General features: G+C 44.5%; 2 protein-coding genes across 3 annotated transcripts in view; one reads left to right on the forward strand and one right to left on the reverse strand.

The window, feature by feature from the left end:
* The window catches only part of CRLF1 (cytokine receptor like factor 1), a 46,202-nt gene extending 44,090 nt beyond the window's left edge, over positions 1–2,112 (forward strand). Inside the window, exon 8 of the mRNA XM_039349455.1 lies at positions 126–2,112. Within this exon, the coding sequence (XP_039205389.1) occupies positions 126–149 (24 nt within the window). The 3' untranslated portion in view covers positions 150–2,112. The remainder of the gene's footprint in view (positions 1–125) is intronic.
* On the reverse strand, positions 816–16,238 carry REX1BD (required for excision 1-B domain containing). 2 transcript variants are annotated; one of them, XM_039349456.1, is made up of 5 exons: positions 15,829–16,238; positions 10,630–10,714; positions 7,987–8,230; positions 4,243–4,331; positions 816–2,551 (listed from the first exon to the last, which is right to left on the reverse strand). In XM_039349456.1, exons 2-5 carry the CDS (start codon positions 10,704–10,706, stop codon positions 2,479–2,481), a joined length of 483 nt encoding a protein of 160 aa, XP_039205390.1. In that variant the 5' UTR covers positions 10,707–10,714; positions 15,829–16,238; the 3' UTR covers positions 816–2,478. The 2 variants fall into 2 exon arrangements, with proteins under 2 accessions (XP_039205390.1, XP_039205391.1); XM_039349457.1 differs by having other exon boundaries at positions 8,026–8,230; positions 15,829–16,220.
* Between the last annotated feature and the right edge of the window lie 3,658 nt (positions 16,239–19,896).

Raw genomic sequence — 19,896 nt, forward strand, 5'->3', positions numbered from 1 at the left:
TCTACAAATATTTGTGCAAATAAATAGGGCTGGGGTTTTGTCAGTTGGGGAAGGGGGGGGAAATAGGGTGTGCTGTGGAGCCTTTGCTGGCCATATCAGTTTTTAACCCTCTCTTTTCTCCTCAGGTCCTATCCAGTGACAAATTGTAGCTTGGATGGATGGTGGAACTGGGTGTTTCGCTTAAGAGCCCACCCGGTTGCTGGATTCAGGCCTGCCGAGGATACACACAAAGGAATCCAGGTGCCTTGAGCGGCATTGCCAAGATTGTATCACCACCACTAACACCCTTTCTGCAAACTAGCTAGAAGCTGGGCAGAGGGCAGTCTACACCTCTTCACCCAGAGTAACTCTAAATCAGCTTCTTACATACGATGTGCTTCAGCCAAGTTGGATGTTTGAGTTTTCTAATTATTATATAAAGGCGTTCCCCCTTAGTTGAAGGACATTTTGCTGGGAAAAGAACTCTCCGTGCCAGTTTTCTTTTTTACAGTGCCAAGATAAAAATCTGTAATCCAGCCAGGTTTTCCCTCTAAGCAGGCCCTAAAGAGGTTCCGTTGCTTCAGGAGAGTCATTTTCTTCTTATATTCCTCAGTTATGAAATTGGAATCGGCAGCTGATTGAAAAGCGGAAACGGCTAAAGAAACGAGCTGTGTCATCAGGAAAAAAGAAACAGGTTTATATTCAACCTCCAAATTCTAAAAAGAAGAATGAAAAAAATTGGTTGTGAAATTTCACAGGTTTTTTTTTTGTTGTTGGTGTGCTCTGCTGTCAAAAATATTAAGTATTCAATACCTATTTTATGTCCGAAGCAACAGTTTTTTTTTACCTCTGCGAATCTGGGAGGTTTTGCACCCAGAGCCGAACCCATCTTTTGAACTGATGTCACCTGCCTCTCCTTTTAATTGGGCCAAACCAGCATCTTTGTTTCCAACAGCATTAAAGGCAAAAAGTTGGGGACAAAGACCACAATCTCATTATTTGTTGCGTTCTACAATTATTCAAAAGTAACATGCCACTGACCTTGGACAGGCCATTTAGCTCATCTCAGAAAGGGAAGTATGGCGTCTCTCATTTTTATGGCATTTAGAAAAAAAAAATTAGCCATCCTAATTTCCCTCACTGTTTACAAATGCTGCCATTTTCAACCAACACGGCCCTGTGGCAGACAATAGAGTTTGTATAGGTAGTCCTTGACTTACAACAGTCCACTTAGTGGCCTTCTGAAGTTTCAACGGCATTGAAAAAAATGACTTATGACCATTTTTCACACAACCATTGCAGCATCCCCTCTATGGTCACGTGATCAGCATTCAGACGCTTGGCAACCGGCATGTTATCTACGACAGCTGTGGTCTCCTGGTGTCATGTGATCACCGTTTGCAAACTTCTGACAAGCAAGTCAATGGGGAAACCAGATTCATTTAACAACCATATTACTAACGAGCAATTCGCTTAACAATGGTGGCCAGAAAGGTTATAAAATGGGGCAAAACTCAATTAACTACTGTCTCATTAGCCACAGAAACTTTGGGCCTATTTGTGGTTGTAAATCAAGTAAGTATCTGTAATTCAGTAACTTGGAAAACCCAGTGCTGGGGATGTATCTGGGATTAGCCATGACAGTTTAGGACACGGGTAAGCAACCTTGGCTCTTTTCTGACTCGTGGACTTCAACTCCCAGAATTCCTGAGCCAGCATGGCTCAGCTTGGAAACTTCTCCCTGTCCCCTCAGCATGGCTGGCTCAGGAATTCTGGGAGTTGAAGTCCACGAGTCAGAAAAGAGCCAAGATGCCCTACCCCTGATTTAGGACTACAATCCAGAATTGTAGGGTGCAGGGTGAACATCCAAATAAATGCTCAGTGTTAAAAATGACCCACCTCCAAACCCAATTTCTTAATCCCTTGTAAAGAAAGACTTAAGCTTTCACTCCAACGGAAAAGTAGTACGATGAAAGATGAGGTTTGTAAAAACAGACCCTGGAGCTGCCATTTTGACTTTTTTGCCCCCCCCTCCCCGTCTCCCTCCTTCCCAAAGGATGCCCATCTGGGGCTAACCAATCAATAAAACATCTGGTCTGTTCAAGATAATAAAAAAGAGAGATTAGTAAAAAAGGAGTCTGCTTTTTTTTTTTTATTGAAGGGGTAAAAAAAAAAACCCTCACTTTATTTCAGAACATAAACAAGCTATTCCCCGCCCCTTCTTGTCCCATAAAGGCAGTGGGGACCAAGTGCCAAGAAACTTTTCTGGGAACTGGCTTCATCGGGCAGGTGGCCAAACAGCACCGAGCCTTGTGCCTCCTGTAGCATCTCACCTGCGGCCATCGGCCCGGCATGACGAAAGAGGGAAGCTGGGGTGGGCGAGCTGCAAGCGGGCGAGGACCAACCTTAGCAGGGGGGGGGGGAGGATGTCTTATGTCTCCATCTCTCCCCCCCCTCCATCCCCAGCCTTTCTTCATCCTTCTCCCACGGGACAGCCTGTCAACTGCTTTCTTCCGAATCATACTTGAAATCCTGAAGAATTTCGCTGATTGCTTCGATGGTTTGAATTAGCCTGCGTGAGCCGGATGGAAACGATAAATAAAGCACCATATGGAGCCGATTAGCCGCGCTCACCCGCGTCCCTCGCAGCCCAGCCTTGTTTATGAAAGCCTACGAGAGGGGCAACCCCAGGGCTGGGATGGGCTGGAGTGGGGGGAGCGGTGTGGGGGAAATTAGGCTTCAAAGAGCCAACATGGAACAATCTGCAAAAATGGGGGCTCAGCAAAGGGGGGGGGAGATAGAATACGGCCTTTGAAGACCCTTACCGAGGCCTTTTTGAATAATTAAAAAAAAAGATATTCCCACATCCTCGCTTCAAATTTGTTCGCGTTTACCCCTTGCCCCGATTTGTGAAAGGACAGGACCTGTTTTGGGGCAAAAATTGTGACTCCGCTTTCCCATAAGGACTCTCTTCCCAAGGGTGTCCGTGCTTGGAGAGAAGGGGGTTTCCCACGATGCCACGCACCACTAAGCATTGTGGGAAATTCAGCTTGGATGCTTTGAAAGTCCCAGTGATGGGAAACGGTTTCCTTTCTCCCAAGTATGAAAAGGGTGCAAGAGGCAGGAATGGTTCCTCTGCCTGGGAAAGATTGAAGGGGGGGGGGGCGGTCTAGGGGATGGGGGGGCATGAAAATGGTCTTCATGCAAAAGGGACACAGAGACCATATCACTAATTCAAACCGTTGCTCAGTTGACCAATTCTCCCTCAAGCCAAACTGCATCTCATCAAAGGCCTTCCTCCATGTATCACAGTGCAGGCATTGTGTTCACACATCCAGGTTATCCAATTCAAGGAAAGCTCAAGGCAGCTGCTGGATAACTAGCTAAGCTTGATTTATTTTCGCCTTTCAGGTTAATTCTTGACTTTCAACCATTCATTTAGTGATCGTGCAAAGTGACAACAGCAATGAAAAAAAAGTGACTTAGAACCGTTTTCATACAACCGTTGGCAGCAGCCCCTTGGTCACATGATCAAAATTCAGGCACTTGGCAACTGGCTTGTATTTAGGACAGTTGCACTGTCCCAGGATCGTGTGATTGCCATTTGTAACCTTCCCAGCTGGCTTTTGACAAGCAAAGTCAACAAGGGAAGCCAGATTCACTTAATGACAGCATGATTCACTTAAGAACTGCAGCGATTGGCTTAACTGTGGCAAAAAGATCATAAAGTTGTGAATGCTCCAGAAGTTGTGAATGCTCCAACACTGGAAGTTTCTAAGAAGAGACTGGACAGCCACTTGTCTGAAATGGTATAGGGTTTCCTGCCTAAGCTGGGGGTTGGACTAGATGACCTCCAAGGTCCCTTCCAACTCTGTTATTCTGTTATTATTCTATTAAATGAGCACAACTCACTTAACAACTGCCTTGCTTAACCATGGGAATTTTGGGGACAATTGTTATGTCTAGGACTACCTAGTGTGAACTATGACGTCAATGTCATATTACACACTACATTTCCTTCCTTCCCTCCTCCATACTCTGGCCTTGTCCCATCCTGAAGCCTGGCCCTTGAACACACCATTTAAATGGCGATCCAATCTTAAGTCCAAACTAAGTTGTCCATCCTTCCTTTACAAGCATACAACACCACAATACACAACTTGCTGTAACCAGTAGTGCTCAATTAGCGAATGTGGCTAAAACTTAGTTGAAAGGGTAAACTTCAGAAAGCCTGTATTGACAACCACAGCTTTGGTGACTCACTTGTGCTTCAATTCTTGCACTTCCTGTCTGTGGGCTTCTACTCCGGGCTGGTCCTGAAGATTTTGTTTAGCAAGCTGCAGTTGTGCTGTCTGGAAAGAAAAAAAGTGGAGGTGAGACCCTCCCTGAGAAACAGGGACAAAGATATAAAGCTGATAATCCCCCTCGTCCTCCAGAATTAGATGCATTCTTGGAAGATGCTAACAAGGTTGTTGAATTAATTATTGGCTTTATGCAATATCCTGAACAATAACCTGCAGGTAGTCTTTGAGGAAGAACTCACTGGAGAAGGGCCTAATGCTGGGAAAGATTGAGGGCAACAGAAGAAGGGGACGACAGAGAATGAGATGGCTGGATGGAGTCACTGAAGCAGTAGGTGTGAACTTAAATGGACTCCAGAAGATGGTAGAGGACAGGAAGACCTGGAGGAACGTTGTCCATGGGGTCGCGATGGGTCGGACACGACTTTGCAATTAACAACAACAAGTCCTTGACTTATGACCACAATTGGAACAGGAATTATCACTAAGCGAGGCACTCATTAAATTATTTTTACCCCCACTTTTGCCATGACTGTTAAGCGAATCACCATGATCGTTAAGCAAATCATGCAGTCGTTAAGTAAATCCACTTTCTCCATTGACTTTGCTTGTTGGAAGCAACTAGGAAGGTCGCAAATGGTGATCATGTGACACACACACACACACCATAACGATCATAAATACTTGAATTTAGATGCTACAACGGTCATAAGTGTGAGGACTGTTTGTAATTCATTTCTTCCCCAGCATTTTAACTTTGTACAGTCATTAACAAATGGTTATAAATCAAGGACTAACTGGGTTTGGACAATACACCAAGGCGTAAAACCGCAAAACAAACACCATGTTACTCAAGTAGAGAAACTGAGTCTCTTTAATCTGGCTAAGCGCCGTGTGTGTGAACACAGCTGACTACAGTCAATTCCCCCCCCCCATATGATGTCCTTCAGGTGTGCCTGGCTATGAACTGGGGGAGGGGAGCTGAAATCCCCCACATCTGGACGAGATCAGCTTGAGGTTAAAATATTAATCTAGAACTGAGCAGATCCGCTGTAATGCTCAGTTCTTCCTTTCTTCAGCCTCACCTTTACTATCACCCACTTCTGGCTGAGCCTTTCTAACAGTAGTAATAGTAAAGTTGGAAGGGACCTTGGAGGTCATCTAGTCCAACCCCTTGCTTGGGCAGGAAACCCTACACCATTTCGGACAAATGGCTGTCCAGTCTCTTCTTAAAAACTTCCAGTGTTGGAGCATTTACTGCTTCTGGAGGCAGGCTGTTCCACTGATTAATTGTTCTCACTGTCAGGAAGTTTCTCCTTAGTCCTAGGTTGCTTCTCTCCTTGATTAGTTTCCACCCGTTGCTTCTTGTCCTGCCTTCAGGTGCTTTGGAAAATAGCTTGATTCCCTCTTCTTTATGGCAGCCCCTGAGATATTGGAATACTGCTATCATGTCCCCCCCCCTTGTCCTTCTCTTCGTTAAACTAGACATACCCAATTCTAGCAACCGTTCCTTATATGTTTTAGCCTCCAGTCCCCTAATCATCTTTGTTGCTCTTCTCTGTACTCTTTCTAGAGTCTCAACATCTTTTTTACATCGTGTGACCAAAACTGGATGCAGTATTCCAAGTGTGGCCTTACCAAGGCATTGAAGAGTGGTATTAATACTTCATGTGATCTTGATTCTATCCCTCTGTTAATGCAGCCTAGCACTGTGTTGGCCTTTTTGGCAGCTGCAGCACACTGCTGGCTCATAACAGAGCATAAAAATTGGGGCAACAGGACCCAAGTACCTTTCAAGGGGAACGGAGGGATAACAGTGCAATGAAAACTTTGCAGATGCCCCATGCAGATTGAAATCCTGCCACTAAAACACACTAATAAGGAAATTTAAGTCTCCTTTTCTTGTTATGCATTTCCCTCTGTATCAACTCCAGGAAACACCCAAGATTTGCAGACCAATAACAAGAAAAAAAAAACCCTCTAAAAAGAGAAAGGAAGGAATAAAGGTGAAGCGTCTGTTGAGTGGAGCAAAACCCCAGATGAATTCATTGCAAACATCCATGTAGTTTTATTGGCATTGTTATGAGAGCCGTTTGCCATTTTATTTATTTTATTTTATTTATTAAATTTCTAGGTTGCCCATCTCCCCTACAACACGATTCTGGGTGGCTTTACAAATTATAAAAAGTGAACAAATGATTAAAATATTAAAACAAGCCAACACTGAAATATTATTTAAAAACTATGCTAAAACCACGCCTACAAGAGCGAAGAGACAGATGTGACGGAGATGATATCTTTTTACACTTTCAGCCACCTCCAGCAAGGCCCCATTACCATATCTATTGCTCCAGGAATTCCTAGCGGTCTCCCATCCTGGACCTAACCAGATATGAAGTAGCTCAGCCTAGCAACAGCAACTAGGTTATTTGCTTATTTAGTCACATCCATCTCCTCTGATACTGCTATATGTGTGGCATTATAGCCAGTATTACACTATCATAGTATAGTGTTATATTATGCATTTCAGCCAGTTTGGTCTTGTCTAGTGGTTGTGGCTCTAGGCTAGAAATCAGGAAACATTGAGTTCTAGTCCCACCTAAACAAAAGCTGGCTGAGTGACACTGGCCCAATCAAAAGCTGGCTGAGTGACATTGGCCCAATCACTAGGAGACTGGGAGTTCTAGTCCTGCCTTAGATATGAAAACTGGCTTGGGGACTTTGGGCCATCTCAGCCCAACCTACCTCACAGGGTTGTTGTTCCGAGGAAAATAAGATGAGGAAAGAGTATTAAGGATGTTGGCCACTTTGGGTTATTTCTAAAAATAATAAAAGGAGGATAAAAATATATATAATAAAATAATAATAAAATAAAATAAATAATAATATAATAAAAATAATAAAATAAAGTAATATAAAAAATAAAAATGAAATAAAATAATAAAAATAATAAAAACAAATATTTTAATGAACATGTTGCTATACAAATCATATAATGTCCAGTTGGAGCACGGCCATTCAGGCTGAAATCCAGATAATAAATCTCCACCTAACTGGCAACCCTACATAATAATAATAATAATAATAATAATAATAATAATAATAAAGTTGGAAGGGATCTTGGAGGTCAGCTAGTCCAACCCCCTGCTCAGGCAGGAAACCCTGGCCTATACCATTTCAGAGAAATGGCTGTCCAATCTCTTCTTAAAGACTTCCAGTGTTGGAACATTCACTGCTTCTGGAGGCAGGTTGTTCCACTGGTTAATTGTTCTCACTGTCAGGAAGTTTCTCCTTAGTTCTAGGTTGCTTCTCTCCTTGATTAGGTTCCATCCGTTGCTTCTTGTCCTGCCTTCAGGTGCCTTGGAGAATAGCTTGACTCCCTCTTCTTTGGGGCAGCCCCTGAGATAGTGGAACACTGCTATCATGTCAACCCTCATCCTTCTCTTTGTTAAACTAGACATTCCCAATTCCAGCAACCATTCCTTATATCTTTTAGCCTCCAGTCCCTTGATCATCTTTGTTGCTCTTCTCTGCGCTCTTTCTGGAGTCTCAATATCTTTTCTACATCGTGGTGACCAAAACTGGATGCCGTATTCCAAGTGTGGCCTTACAAAGATTAGATTTCTAAGTAGGGGTTTCTCCAAGACTCTCAGCATGGGTTCTGTTACGAAAAAACAGGATCAAGGAAATGGGTCTTAAAACTCACTGAGCTCGGCAGGATGGGGTCACAAGGAAGCCTGCTCACCAGTTCGAGTTTCTCCTGCTCCTTCTCCTGAATCTGTCCCAGGTGCTCTGCAAGGTCTCTCCGGCCGAGAGGTCCCTCCAGATTGTTCTTGATCTGTAAGATCTCCTGGGAAATGCCGTTGAATGCCACGGTGATCTCATGCACCAGCTGGCGATAGCGGAGGAAGTCGTAATCAGGGCTGCTTCGGAGATATGCCTGGTGACCCCTGTTTTGGGGAGGGGGACATTAACAGAGAATTGAGAAAGAGATTTTCCTACTGGCAACATGCAAAGATCTGAGGGAAGCCGATGAAAAAAATTGAATTTTAAAGTCAGCCACTTGAACTCGTGAGCTACAAGCCCCCCCACACACACAATGGCAAATGATCCATTTTCCAAACAACCAAAATTCTTGGAAGCAAAACATATTCATTTCTCCTCTGAAAAATCTCCCCTGCATCACCTAGAGCAGGGCTTTTCAACCTTTTCACCTATTGTATCACTTTTAGGATATGGCAATATCCGAGTACCACCAGTCGCCTAGCAAGGTGTCAAAAACTTGTAAGTCCTCGACTTACAACAGTTCACTTAGTGACTGTTCGAAGTTACAATGGCACTGAAAAAGTGCCCCCCAAGCAACAGCCGAGCAAGACACCTGCCTGCCCACCCAGCGGCGCTCTTCCTCCTGTCCAAAGTTTTCATTGTTGTGAGCATTTCTGTTGAGGATTAGCAGCGGGGGTGGAGTGGGGGTGTTTGGTTTTTATTCCCCCCCCTCTGTCTGCTGGGTGGTTGCAGCAGGTTCTGGTCACTTCACATGACCCTGTGACACTGACCGTCATAAATATGAATCAGTTGCCAAGCATCTGAATGTAAATCACAAGACCCTGGAGATGCTGCAACATTCCAGCTGATCAGCGCTTCTTCTGGGCTCAGCAGAAGCGCCAGGGTCAGCGCCGAGCTCCAGCTGATTGGTGCTTCTTCAGGGCTCAGCAGAAGCACCAGGATCAGCGCTGAGCTCCAGCTGGAGCCTGGTTAACTGGAGCTAACCAACTCCTCTCTCTTTTCTTCTATGGAAACCTTCATTTTCAACATTTGGGAACTCCTGTTTAGTTTGTAGCCTTCAAGATTTCTAAGCCACTATCACAATGGTTCTCAACCACCTTGGCAATGTTTAAGAGGTGTGGACTTCAACTCCCAGAATTCCCCAGCCAGCCCTCTTAAAATTGCCAAGGCTGAAAAACACGGCACTATTAACTTATCTTGCTCCTAACAATCTTTTTATTTCTTCTTTTAATCCTCTAAAAACAGCAAGACCCACCAATTCTGGGGACAATGAGATCTATATTCATCAGCAATCACATGTCACAGCCTCTATGCAGGGTAATGGGAGAGGGTCAGACTGGATAACCTCGCTTGTACCCCCCCCTTTTTGTTTACAAACTTGGCTTGAAAACTCCCTATAAAATACATGGACTGATAGGCTCCCATTCAAGATGCTGGATGCTCATTCAAAGACCCTCCCTTATGTTAACCTTGGATAGGATTATTTTCTCCCCTGCTGGGTTTTCGGAAGGCTTGATTGATTTATCAATGGCTGCCCTCCCGGAGAGACACCTTTGCCTAGAGAGGGTTATCACCCCATCTCCTGGGACACCAAAAGCCTGTTTGTGGGGGGTTTGCTGGCTCCGGGATTGGATTCCCCATCCGCAGAAGTAAATTATCTCCACACCAGGTTCCCCACAAGCAGCCCACAAGGAGTTTTTCTCTGAAAATAGATCACAGGTGCTGGGTGGGTGCTGCCCCCTTGCTCATCTGGTTTCCATCAGGCACCGGGAGCCTGGGGGGGGGGTGAAAAGGGGGGGAGGTCGAGAGGAGGCCTCCTGCAGGGCCCCCCTTGAATCGAGTGGTGTGCAAATAAAAGAGAGGGGGGAGAGGAGGAGACTGGAAGAGCCCACCAGCTTTCCAGGGCATTTTGGGCATGCAAAGCAATTGATAGGACCCGCGGTTCTGCAAAGGAAGCTCAGTCTGTCTAGACCAGTGTTTCTCAACCTTGACCATTTTAAGATATGTGGACTTCAACTCCCAGAATTCTTAAAATGGCCAAGGTTGAGAAACACTGGTCTAGACTCTTTTTGTTTAGAACATAGAATAACAGCATTGGAAGGGACCTTGGAGGTCTTCTAATCTAACCTCCTGCTCAAGCAGGAGAACCTATACTATTCCAGACAAATGACTATCCCAAGGGTAGCAACCTTGGCTCTTTTATGATTTGTGGACTTCAACTCCCAGAATTCCTGAGCCAGCCATGCTGAGGGGACAGGGAGAGGTTTCCAAGCTGAGCCAGGCCGGCTCAGGAATTCTGGGAGTTGAAGTCCACGAGTCATAAAAGAGCCAAGGTTGCCTACCCTACCACTGTCCAGTCTCTTCTTGAAAATCTCCAGTGATGGAAAGTCCATCACTTTAATCACTTAATTTAATCGTTTTGAGACAAATAACTATGAGGGGTCCTTGGTGTTCTCTGAGCTTGGTTGTTTTCTTGCAGAAACCTAATTCTTTACCAGCACTGATAACGTTACCTACTTGAGTTGAAGATTTTAGGGAAAAAACAACCTGCTCAAACACTTACTCCTCCAAGAGGCGGTAAGCTTCTACTCGCTCGGTCTGCAGGGCGTAGAAACGGTGCACCAAACTTTGCACATTCATCCTTGCAGCTGAAAAGAGGAGGCAGGCTTGTCAGAGGAAATAAAAAACATGAGGCCTTTGGCCCAACGTGGTGGCCACAAGAACAATTTGTCGAGGGGAGCAGAGTGGGGCAAATATCTAAATTAGCATCAATCCCTCAAGGTTTATACCAGGGGTAGGCAACCTTGGCTGTTTTATGACTCGTGGACTTCAACTCCCAGAATTCCTGAGCCAGCCATGCTGAGGGGAAAGGGAGAGTTTTCCAAGCTGAGCCATGCTGGCTCAGGAATTCTGGGAGTTGAAGTCCACGAGTCATAAAAGAGCCAAGGTTGCCTACCCCTGGTTTATACCTACCCAGTCGTACATACAGGAAATCCTCGACTTACAACAGTTCATTTACTGACTGTTCAAAGTTACAACGGCACTGAAAAAAGTGACTTATGACCGTTTTTACCCTTATGACCACTGTAGCATCCCAATGATCATGTGATCAAAATTCGGACACTTAACAACTGGCCCATATTTATGATGGTTGCAGTGTCCCCAGGCCACGAAATCCCTTTTTGCAATCATCTGTCAAGCAAAGTCAAGGGGGAAGCCAGATTCACTTAACAATTGTGTTATTAATTTAACAACTGCAGTGATTCATTTAACAACTGTGGCAAAGAAAGTTTGTAAAGCGGGGCAGACATTCACTGGACAAATGTTTCACTTAGCAACAGAAATTTTGGGCTCAGCCGGGGTCATAATTTGAGGACTACCTGTACTTGATAAGGAGTCATTTCCTGAGGCGAGGTGGGCGGCAAGCAAAATAAAATAAATTTCTATTTCATTGGCCCTTAAAAAGAAAAGGAAGGAGGAAATAGCCAACTTTTCGGGAGGAAAGAGCTGCTGAAAGAGATTTATTCAAGATAGGAGATGGAGCCCCTATGTCTCAAAGCAGTCTAGCTTGGACTGCCCAAAGAGTGGGAATAAAGGAGAGGGGTTAAAGCATGGATTATAAATCACCTTGCTTCCATTGGCGGACTTTGAATCTCAGCAAGAGAATTTGTACGTGCTTTTTTTTTTTTTTTTTCCATTTTTCCATTTTCGGGAAATGAGAAGCAGCCTGTCAGATCTGCCTGTACTTTCAAACCCTGAAGCTGCTTTGATCAAAACAACAGTTTGCAATTAGAAAAAGGTTCTTTGGTGTCCACCCTGCATGAAAAGGGGGACTAACAATGGGCTTCTTTGCTCTTGCACGTGGGTGTGCAATTGAGTGTGACATTGATTGGGAGGGGGGAATCCTTTAAAGTTGGCATTCCCACAGTCTTTTCTCCTCTCCCCACCTCAGAAGTATGCATGGCCAGACCATGTCTGGTTTGGCTGCTTGGCCTAAGATCCTGTTTTGCCAAAATCTAGTTTCTCCCCGTCCATAAGAAATGTCCCCCCCCCCGATCCTTTCAATCCCTTCCCTTACCTGCAAATCCTAGCAACACAACAGTGTGGCACTCCCAGTTGGAGCTAACTTTTGGGGGCTTTGGGCTACGCAAGTGGTATTGACGAGGTTTTGGCTTCTCTTTGCACACTCCCTCTCCAAAATACACACCCTCATTCATTCTCTCTCACTCTTGCGCATATGCACACATGTGTATATATAGTACACAGCAGCTGCATCTTTTAACTTGGCACTTGGGGAGTGGGAGAGCATGTTTCCCCTCAACAGAATGTACAGCGATGTGAGGGCCAAATTGCAGCAATCTTGCAAGGGCCCCCCCATTCCTGCCATGGGCCCCCACATCGGCCAGCTGCTTCGTCTCTTGCCTTCATTCTCCAGAAATATCCTGATTTATTTATTTATTTATTACATTTGTGTGCCATCCATCTCACTATTGAAGCTACTCTGGGCAGCTACAATTACAGGTAATCCTCGACTTATGATTGGTTGCTGAGCAACCATTCAATTTTACATGAGACCGGAAAAAGGGAACTTACAAGCCAGCTCCCAACGTTCCAATAGTGTGTACACACACACACACACACACACACACACACACATCCCCCCCATCCAGAATCATGTGACCTCACTTCACTCACTTGGCAGCATAGCCGCATTTACAGCTGTTTGCAGTGTCCGCGGTCACTTGCTGGTTTTAGGATGGTTTTTTACCAAAAACTGGCATTGACTTCTAGATTTTTGTCCAAACAGCACCATAGCAAACCATGGGCTTACTTAATGACCACAGTGTTCACTTAATGACTGCCACAAAAAGGTCATAACGTTGGTTCTGATCCATTTTACGTTTGTTGTGATTTACTACTATAATGTACAGGCTCCATAATAATAATAATAACAACAACAACAACAACAACAAAGTTGGAAGGGACCTTGGAGGTCATCTAGTCCAACCCCTTGCTCAGACAGGAAACCTTATATCAGGGGCGTCAAACTCGCAACATCATGTGACATATTGCAACTTTTTTGCCATTGCTGGCAATGAGATGGGCGCGATTTTGCTATGGTGCATCCGGCCTGTGGGCTGGCAGTTTGACACCTCTGCCCTAAACCATTTCAGACAAATGGCTGTCCAGTCTCTTCTTAAAAACTTCCAGTGTTGGAGCATTCACCGCTTCTGGAGGCAGGCTGTTCCACTGATTAATTGTTCTCACTGTCAGGAAGTTTCTCCTTAGTTCTAGGTTGCTTCTCTCCTTGATTAGTTTCCATCCGTTGCTTCTTGTCCTGCCTTCAGGCACCTTGGAAAATAGCTTGACTCGAGGACTCCCTGTACTTTCTTTCTGTAGGTAGGTAAATAGTGTCTTTGTTCTCACCTTGCCACCGAAAGTATGTTCTAAGACACTTTCAACATACAGGGGTTTTTTGGGGGGGGACCTTTCTGGTAATAAGAGCCTCGGTATAGAGTTCTCGCCCCTCTTATATTTCACACAAATAAAGCTGACAGGATCCATGTGGTGTCCAGGCCCTTCAGAGGCACCCTCAGGCATGGTTACAATTTGCACATTCGTGAAATGGGAAGATAAATTTATCTGCTTCTCCCAGGTCCTTCGGAAGGTCTTGAAAGGTGGATAAAATGCTCGATCCAGTCGAAACATAGGGCTGTCTGTGCAACCAACCCTAATAATTTTATCTTTCCGCTTTTAGATCATCCTTCCTTATGCTCAAAAAATGCCCCATAAAAACTAGTCCATGACTTACAACTGTACCTTTAGTAACCAAAGTTACAGTGGCATTGAAATCAGTGACTTAAGAGCATTGTTCACATGCAACAGCCCCATGGTCAGGTGATCAAAATTTGGATGCTTGGCAACTGGTTCATTTTTAGGATGGTCATAGTGTCCTGGGGTCACGTGATCATCTTTTGCAAACTTCTGACAAGCAAGGTCAATGGGGAAGCCCCATTCACTTAACAACCATGTTACTAATTTCACAACTGCAGTGATTCGCTTAACAACTGTGGCAAGAAAGGTCGTAAAATGGGGCAAAGATCACTTAATAAATGTCTCACTGGGCCCAGTTGTGGTTGTTAAATTGAGGACTACTCAGTGGTGGGATTCAAATATGTGAACAACCAGTTCTCTGTGTGGATGCCGCTTCTGGAAGTCTGTTCTGGGCCTGGGCAGTAAAAAATTAGCTATTGGTTCTGCACAGCTGAATCCCACCACTTATGGAGTTCAACTCCCAGAATTCCTCAGCCAACATGTCTGGCTGAGGAATTCTGGGAATTGAAGTCCACAAGTCATAAAAGGGCCAAGTTTGAAGACCCCCTGCTTCAGAGTGTTGGCGGACTATGTTGGCTGTGGATGATGGGAGTTGTAGTGTAACACTTTCAGATGGGAACCCCCACCAGTCAAAAATGCCTTGCAGATATTTTCCACTCATTTCTTTCTCAACTTCCCAAAGGCTTCACTTCTAGGTCTTCTGCGCCCCCTAGTGGGCATTCCTGAGTTAGCCGAGCGCTGCTTGCCTCTCCCGCTCTCCCCATGGTTTCCTGTTTTTCTCTTCCACCTGTTTTCTTGCACTGGGTTTTATTTACTTATTTGTTTTGCAGCAGCCGTCACGCAGCTATTCGAACCTTCTGGTTCTAATGAAGGGGCCTCCGTTGCATATCACACACACACACATGCACACACATCTCTCTTCGAGCCTCTGCTGCAACAACCCACATTCGTTCACCATTGCGTTGGATCAAACCACTCTGATTAAAGCAGAACTACAAATAATTAGAGCGGTGTTCGGCAAACTTGGCCATTTTAAGACACGTGGACTTCAACTCCCAGAATCCCCCAGCTGGCTGACCATCCTGCAGAATTCTGGGAGTTGAAGGCCACACGTCTTAAAAGTTGCCGAGTGTGGCTAGAATCATGGAATGGCTGTGGTCTCTTTCCTGCTTTATCAATCAGGAAACCCCCTAAAATGATTTTTTTTTTAAAAAAAAGGGAAAATTCTGCAATCAAATCAATCGATCGAGGTTTTTAGTAGACCTAACCCTGGCTACAAACAATCCACCCCCACCCCGCCCCCTCGGCAACTCTTCCAAAATGTGAGGATCTGACTAACACCGTAAATGTCTTTCAAAATATGTCGTGTGCTGTTTTATATAAATAGCACGACAGGTGCCAGTTCCGGCGAACCCCATTTTACAGGATTAGGAAGCACTGAAGGCGGCCAAGATAAGATAGATAAGATAACTTTTATTGTCATTTTTTTTTTACTCTGGGCACAACGGCACACATCAAATCAAATGAAATTTAGTTGCCCGCTCTCAAAGTGAAACATACATGACACACCCCTAAAACATACTATGTACAACATATGTATAGACCCACACCCCTACATATACATAGCAAATAAATATTAAATACTGTCCATCTTGAGTATATAAGGGAAGGAGGAAGCTTCACAAGGTTAAAGCTGTATGGAATGAAACTATGGCTGAATCTGGATCTCTATATATTAATGCCTGCAATTTTTATGCCAATCCTTCTCCCCGCTCTATTGGTAAGCTCGAACAGTAGAGAATTGTCCTAACTTTGCAATATGCTGGAAGCATAATCTGGTTCTAGTTTGGAAACCATATAACTCGCATCTCTGCAGCGTCACCCTGTTGTGGTTATTCTCTAAATATTTTAAATCGGAGAAACTTACCCCAGCTCTGCAGGAGACTACTAACAATTTTGCAAGCCCCAAAGACTGACGAGGTTATTTTGAATTCTCCAAATTGTTTTTTCTCTTTAAGGAACTCATGAATATCTGCCGAGGTTGGTCGTTTAACCGTTTAACGCCCACAACGGCAGCCAACTGTGTGCAGATGTGAAACATAGTGGAAGTCGACGGGGCTTTTTAGGGAATGTTTGCTCAGGAAATGAGAATGGCGTTCAAAAGGAGAATGCTGGCTTCCAGCGTTCATTTTCTGATCTGCTATTTCAAAGTCATGGCTTTAAATCCTCAATTCCTTCAATGAGTCCATGGACAGAGCTGTCTTCCCTGGGAACGTAGGAATAAACCATCTTGAAAACTACTAAGCAAACAAATGATGGGCTCTTCTGCTCTTAAAATCTACGTTCTTTTTAGATAACTGCTCTTCCTTCCGGGTAACCCATATGAGCCCGAATCTTTGCAACAGGGTGCTTTACTGCTCCCTGCCGGCCAGACGGACTCATAACAAATCATTGAACTGGCGTTTGTCTGAGGATGGCTAGCAAACCTGAACTATATGGCTAGTTAGCACTTTAGCTCTTCTGCCCATTGAATAAAAGCATCCTAATATTCACCATTTATTATTATTATTATTATTATTGATCATTGCACAGTCAGCCAGATGTTCAGACTGGATTTGGCATTTTGTCTACCTATCGAGTCCTTACCCAGGACCTGAGAAAGGTAGATGTGGATGTTTGATGGTATTACAGATATCGTCGCAGGATGGAAGCAGTTCCTAGTAAGGCCGCCTTTTGCAATTGACTAATAGCGAATTTGTCAATGCCAGTGGTGTTCAAGTGGTGCTCCAGTTGTTTTGGGATTGCACCCAAGGAGCCTATGACTATTGGTACTATCCTTGCTTGCTTTTGCCACAGTCTTTCTATTTCTATTTGTAGGTCTTTGTATTTTGTTATCTTCTCCAGTTCTTTCTCGTCTATTCTGCTGTCTCCAGGCACTGCCACGTCCACTATCCAGACTTTTTTTGTCTTTCTTATCGACAATTGTTAAGTCTGGGGTGTTATGTTGCAGGTGCTTGTCTGTTTGAATTCTGAAGTCCCAGAGCAGTTTAATTTTATCATTTTCTATGACTTTCTCTATGATCCTACCAGTTTTTGCTTACAGGCAAATGATATTTTTTGCAGATCTTACAATGCACCATTGTTGCTACTTTGTCATGTCGCTGCTTGTAGTCAGTCTGGGCAATCTTCTTGCAGCAGTTTACCTGGTGATCCACTGTTTCTTCAGCTTCTTTGCATAGGTGGCACTTACTGTCTGTTGCTGTCTTCTCAATTCTGGCTTTGTATGCATTTGTCCTTAAGGCTTGGTCTTGTGCAGCCAGAATTATTCTCTTGGTCTCTTTCTTCAACTTTCTGCTTTCCCTGCTATTTTTTAAAAAAATGTTCTAGCCATGTAGTGCTTTGTCTTCCCATGCCTCCATTCTGTTCTGCATTTGGTTTTTCTTGTAGGCCAGATTGGTCTCTCCAGTAGTCAGTAAGCCTTCCTGATCTACTAACTTCAGTGCATCTTCTGCATTGTCCTTCAGATATTCTTCTGAAGCCCTGCTTTTCTTCTTCAACCATCTGATGTATTTGGAACAATCCACGCCCACCTATTTGGCTTTGTAGGTAGTCAGTCAATGTCGTTGCGCTGATGAAGGGCATGATTCATTGTCAATATTTTTTCGGGTCTTCCTATCCATTGATTTTAGTTCTGCTTGAGTCCAGCTGTGTATCTAATGACCAGAATCCCATTTCTCACCCGATATCCAGGAACTCAAGCATCTAGTGTTGACCTTGTTAACCTGGGCAACATACAAGCCAGTATGGCTTTCTAAAATTTACGTCTCACTATATTTTTTATCGGAGAGACACTCTGTGTCTGACTCCTCTGATGAGACCTGTCCAGTATGGTTGAACCTCCAACACAGCTCCCATCTTCCTCAGAGCACACAAGTCCCACAACCATGCCAAGGTAGTGTCTCACTAGGAGTCAAGGTTGTTGTTGTTGTTATTATTATTAATTTGTATAACCAGCCAGATGTTTGGACATTTTGGCATTTTTATCCACCCATTGATGATCATAATTGGGACCAGAATCGCAAGTCATTGAGTGAAGTGGCTGTTTAGCAAGATGTCACGATGGTTCATGCCATCAATCTGCTCTATGACTTCTATCCCAGCACTCCCAGTTGCGGTCATTAAGCAGACGGAATCCCAGGTAAAGAATGTGGGATGCCTCAAGTGTGGGGGGAACCTTCAGAAATTAAAAACCTTGCCAAAATCTAAGGATTTTCAGCCTTTTGAGTGAAAAACAGCCGCCTGCGACCTGCACCAGGCCTTCCAGGGTCTCCCCCAAACCTAGTGAGGCACCCCACATTCCTTATCTTGCCCCCCCGACTCTCTGCTTGAGTATCAGTTTCCTATGGGGTTCTTAGTGCTCTCTGGTGGTTTTCTTGCAGACGTTTCGTTACCCAACTAGGTAATGTCATGAGTGCGTGAAGAGAGAAGACGGGCCCAAAGTTATCTAGCCAGTTTTCATGTCTTATCATTTAGCACGGTATGTACATGCTGTCCAACTACTGTTATAAATCTAGGTCAGTGGTTCTCAACCTGTGGGTCGGGACCCCATTTGGGGTCGAACGACCATTTCACAGGGGTCACCAAACAACGCAGTCCGCCATTTTTCCCCCCTTTTCCTTAGCTGTGCTACTTCCTTTTATTCTATTGGCTTTTGAAAGCCAATAGAATAGACTCTCTTGAATAGAGTCTAATTCTATTGGCTTTCAAAAGCCAATAAGAATTGTCCAGGCTGTCTCTGCCCTGCTGAGCCCGCCAAAAGTCCCATTCTGCAAACGGTGCTGCACCAGTTGAGTAGTCCTCGACTTACAACCGGTTGAGTAGTCCTCAGCTTATGACCGGTTGGGGGTCGCAGCATTAAAAAGGTTGAGAACCACTGATCTAGGTGGATAGCTTTTTACAAAGCTTTTATTGCCTTAAAAAAGCAGCCAGTTCTTGAAGCAAGGTTGAGGGAACACTGCTTCCAAGTAAACTGACTGGCCCCAAGTCCCGCTTTTATTATTTTTATAAATAACTCAAGGTGGCAAACATATCCAATACAACTTCCACCTCTTATTTTCCCCACAACCACCCTGAGTTGGATTTGGCTGAGAATGATTGGCCCAAAGCGACTCAGCTGGCTTTCATGGCTAAAGCCGGTCTTGAACGCAGCCTACAGCTTTCTAGCCTGGTGCTTAAACCACTGACTATAGTACTAATATATTATTGCAATCCTGTAGGATAATGGGAGCCAAAAATAAGGAGCCTGGAGGTTAAATTGTATGAGCGGCTAAGGGCATTTGGTAAGTCTAACCTAGTGGAAGAGAAGGCTTAGGGGAGACACAATAGCCATCTTCGATACTTGACAGGCTCCACAAGCAACAGGGCATCGATTTATTGTCCATAGCACCCAAGGGCTGGACAGGACGCAACGAATGGAAACTTGTCAGAATAGTCAACCTGGAAATACAAAGGAATTTCCTGACAGTAAAAATGATTAATAAATGGAACAGCTTTCCTTCCGGAGTTGTGGGTGCTCCATCACTGGAGGTTATCAAGAAAAGATTGGACAATTTGTCTGGAATGGTTTAGGGCAGGGGTTGGCAACCTTGGCTCTTTTATGACATGTGGACTTCAATTCCCAGAATTCCTGAGCCAGCATGGCTCAGCTTCGAAATCTCTCCCTTTCCCCTCAGCGTGGCTGGCTCAGGAATTCTGGGAGTTGAAGTCCACGAGTCATAAAAGAGCCGAGGTTGCCTGCCCCTGTTATAGGGTCTTCTGCATGTAGCGGGGGCTGGACTAGAAGACCTCCAAGGTCCCTTCCAGCTCTATGGAGCCTTGGGCTATGCTACCTGAAAGAACTGGAATGTAAAGCACCATTTTACCACTTCCCCACCCCCAAAATGCATTCCGATTCATTACAGATCACTTCCATTACCAAAATCAGTCTAGTTCGCGC

This window comes from Crotalus tigris, unplaced genomic scaffold (genome assembly GCF_016545835.1).
Source record: "Crotalus tigris isolate CLP2741 ecotype Arizona unplaced genomic scaffold, ASM1654583v1 scf7180000018278.843604, whole genome shotgun sequence".
Lineage (NCBI taxonomy): Eukaryota > Metazoa > Chordata > Lepidosauria > Squamata > Viperidae > Crotalus > Crotalus tigris.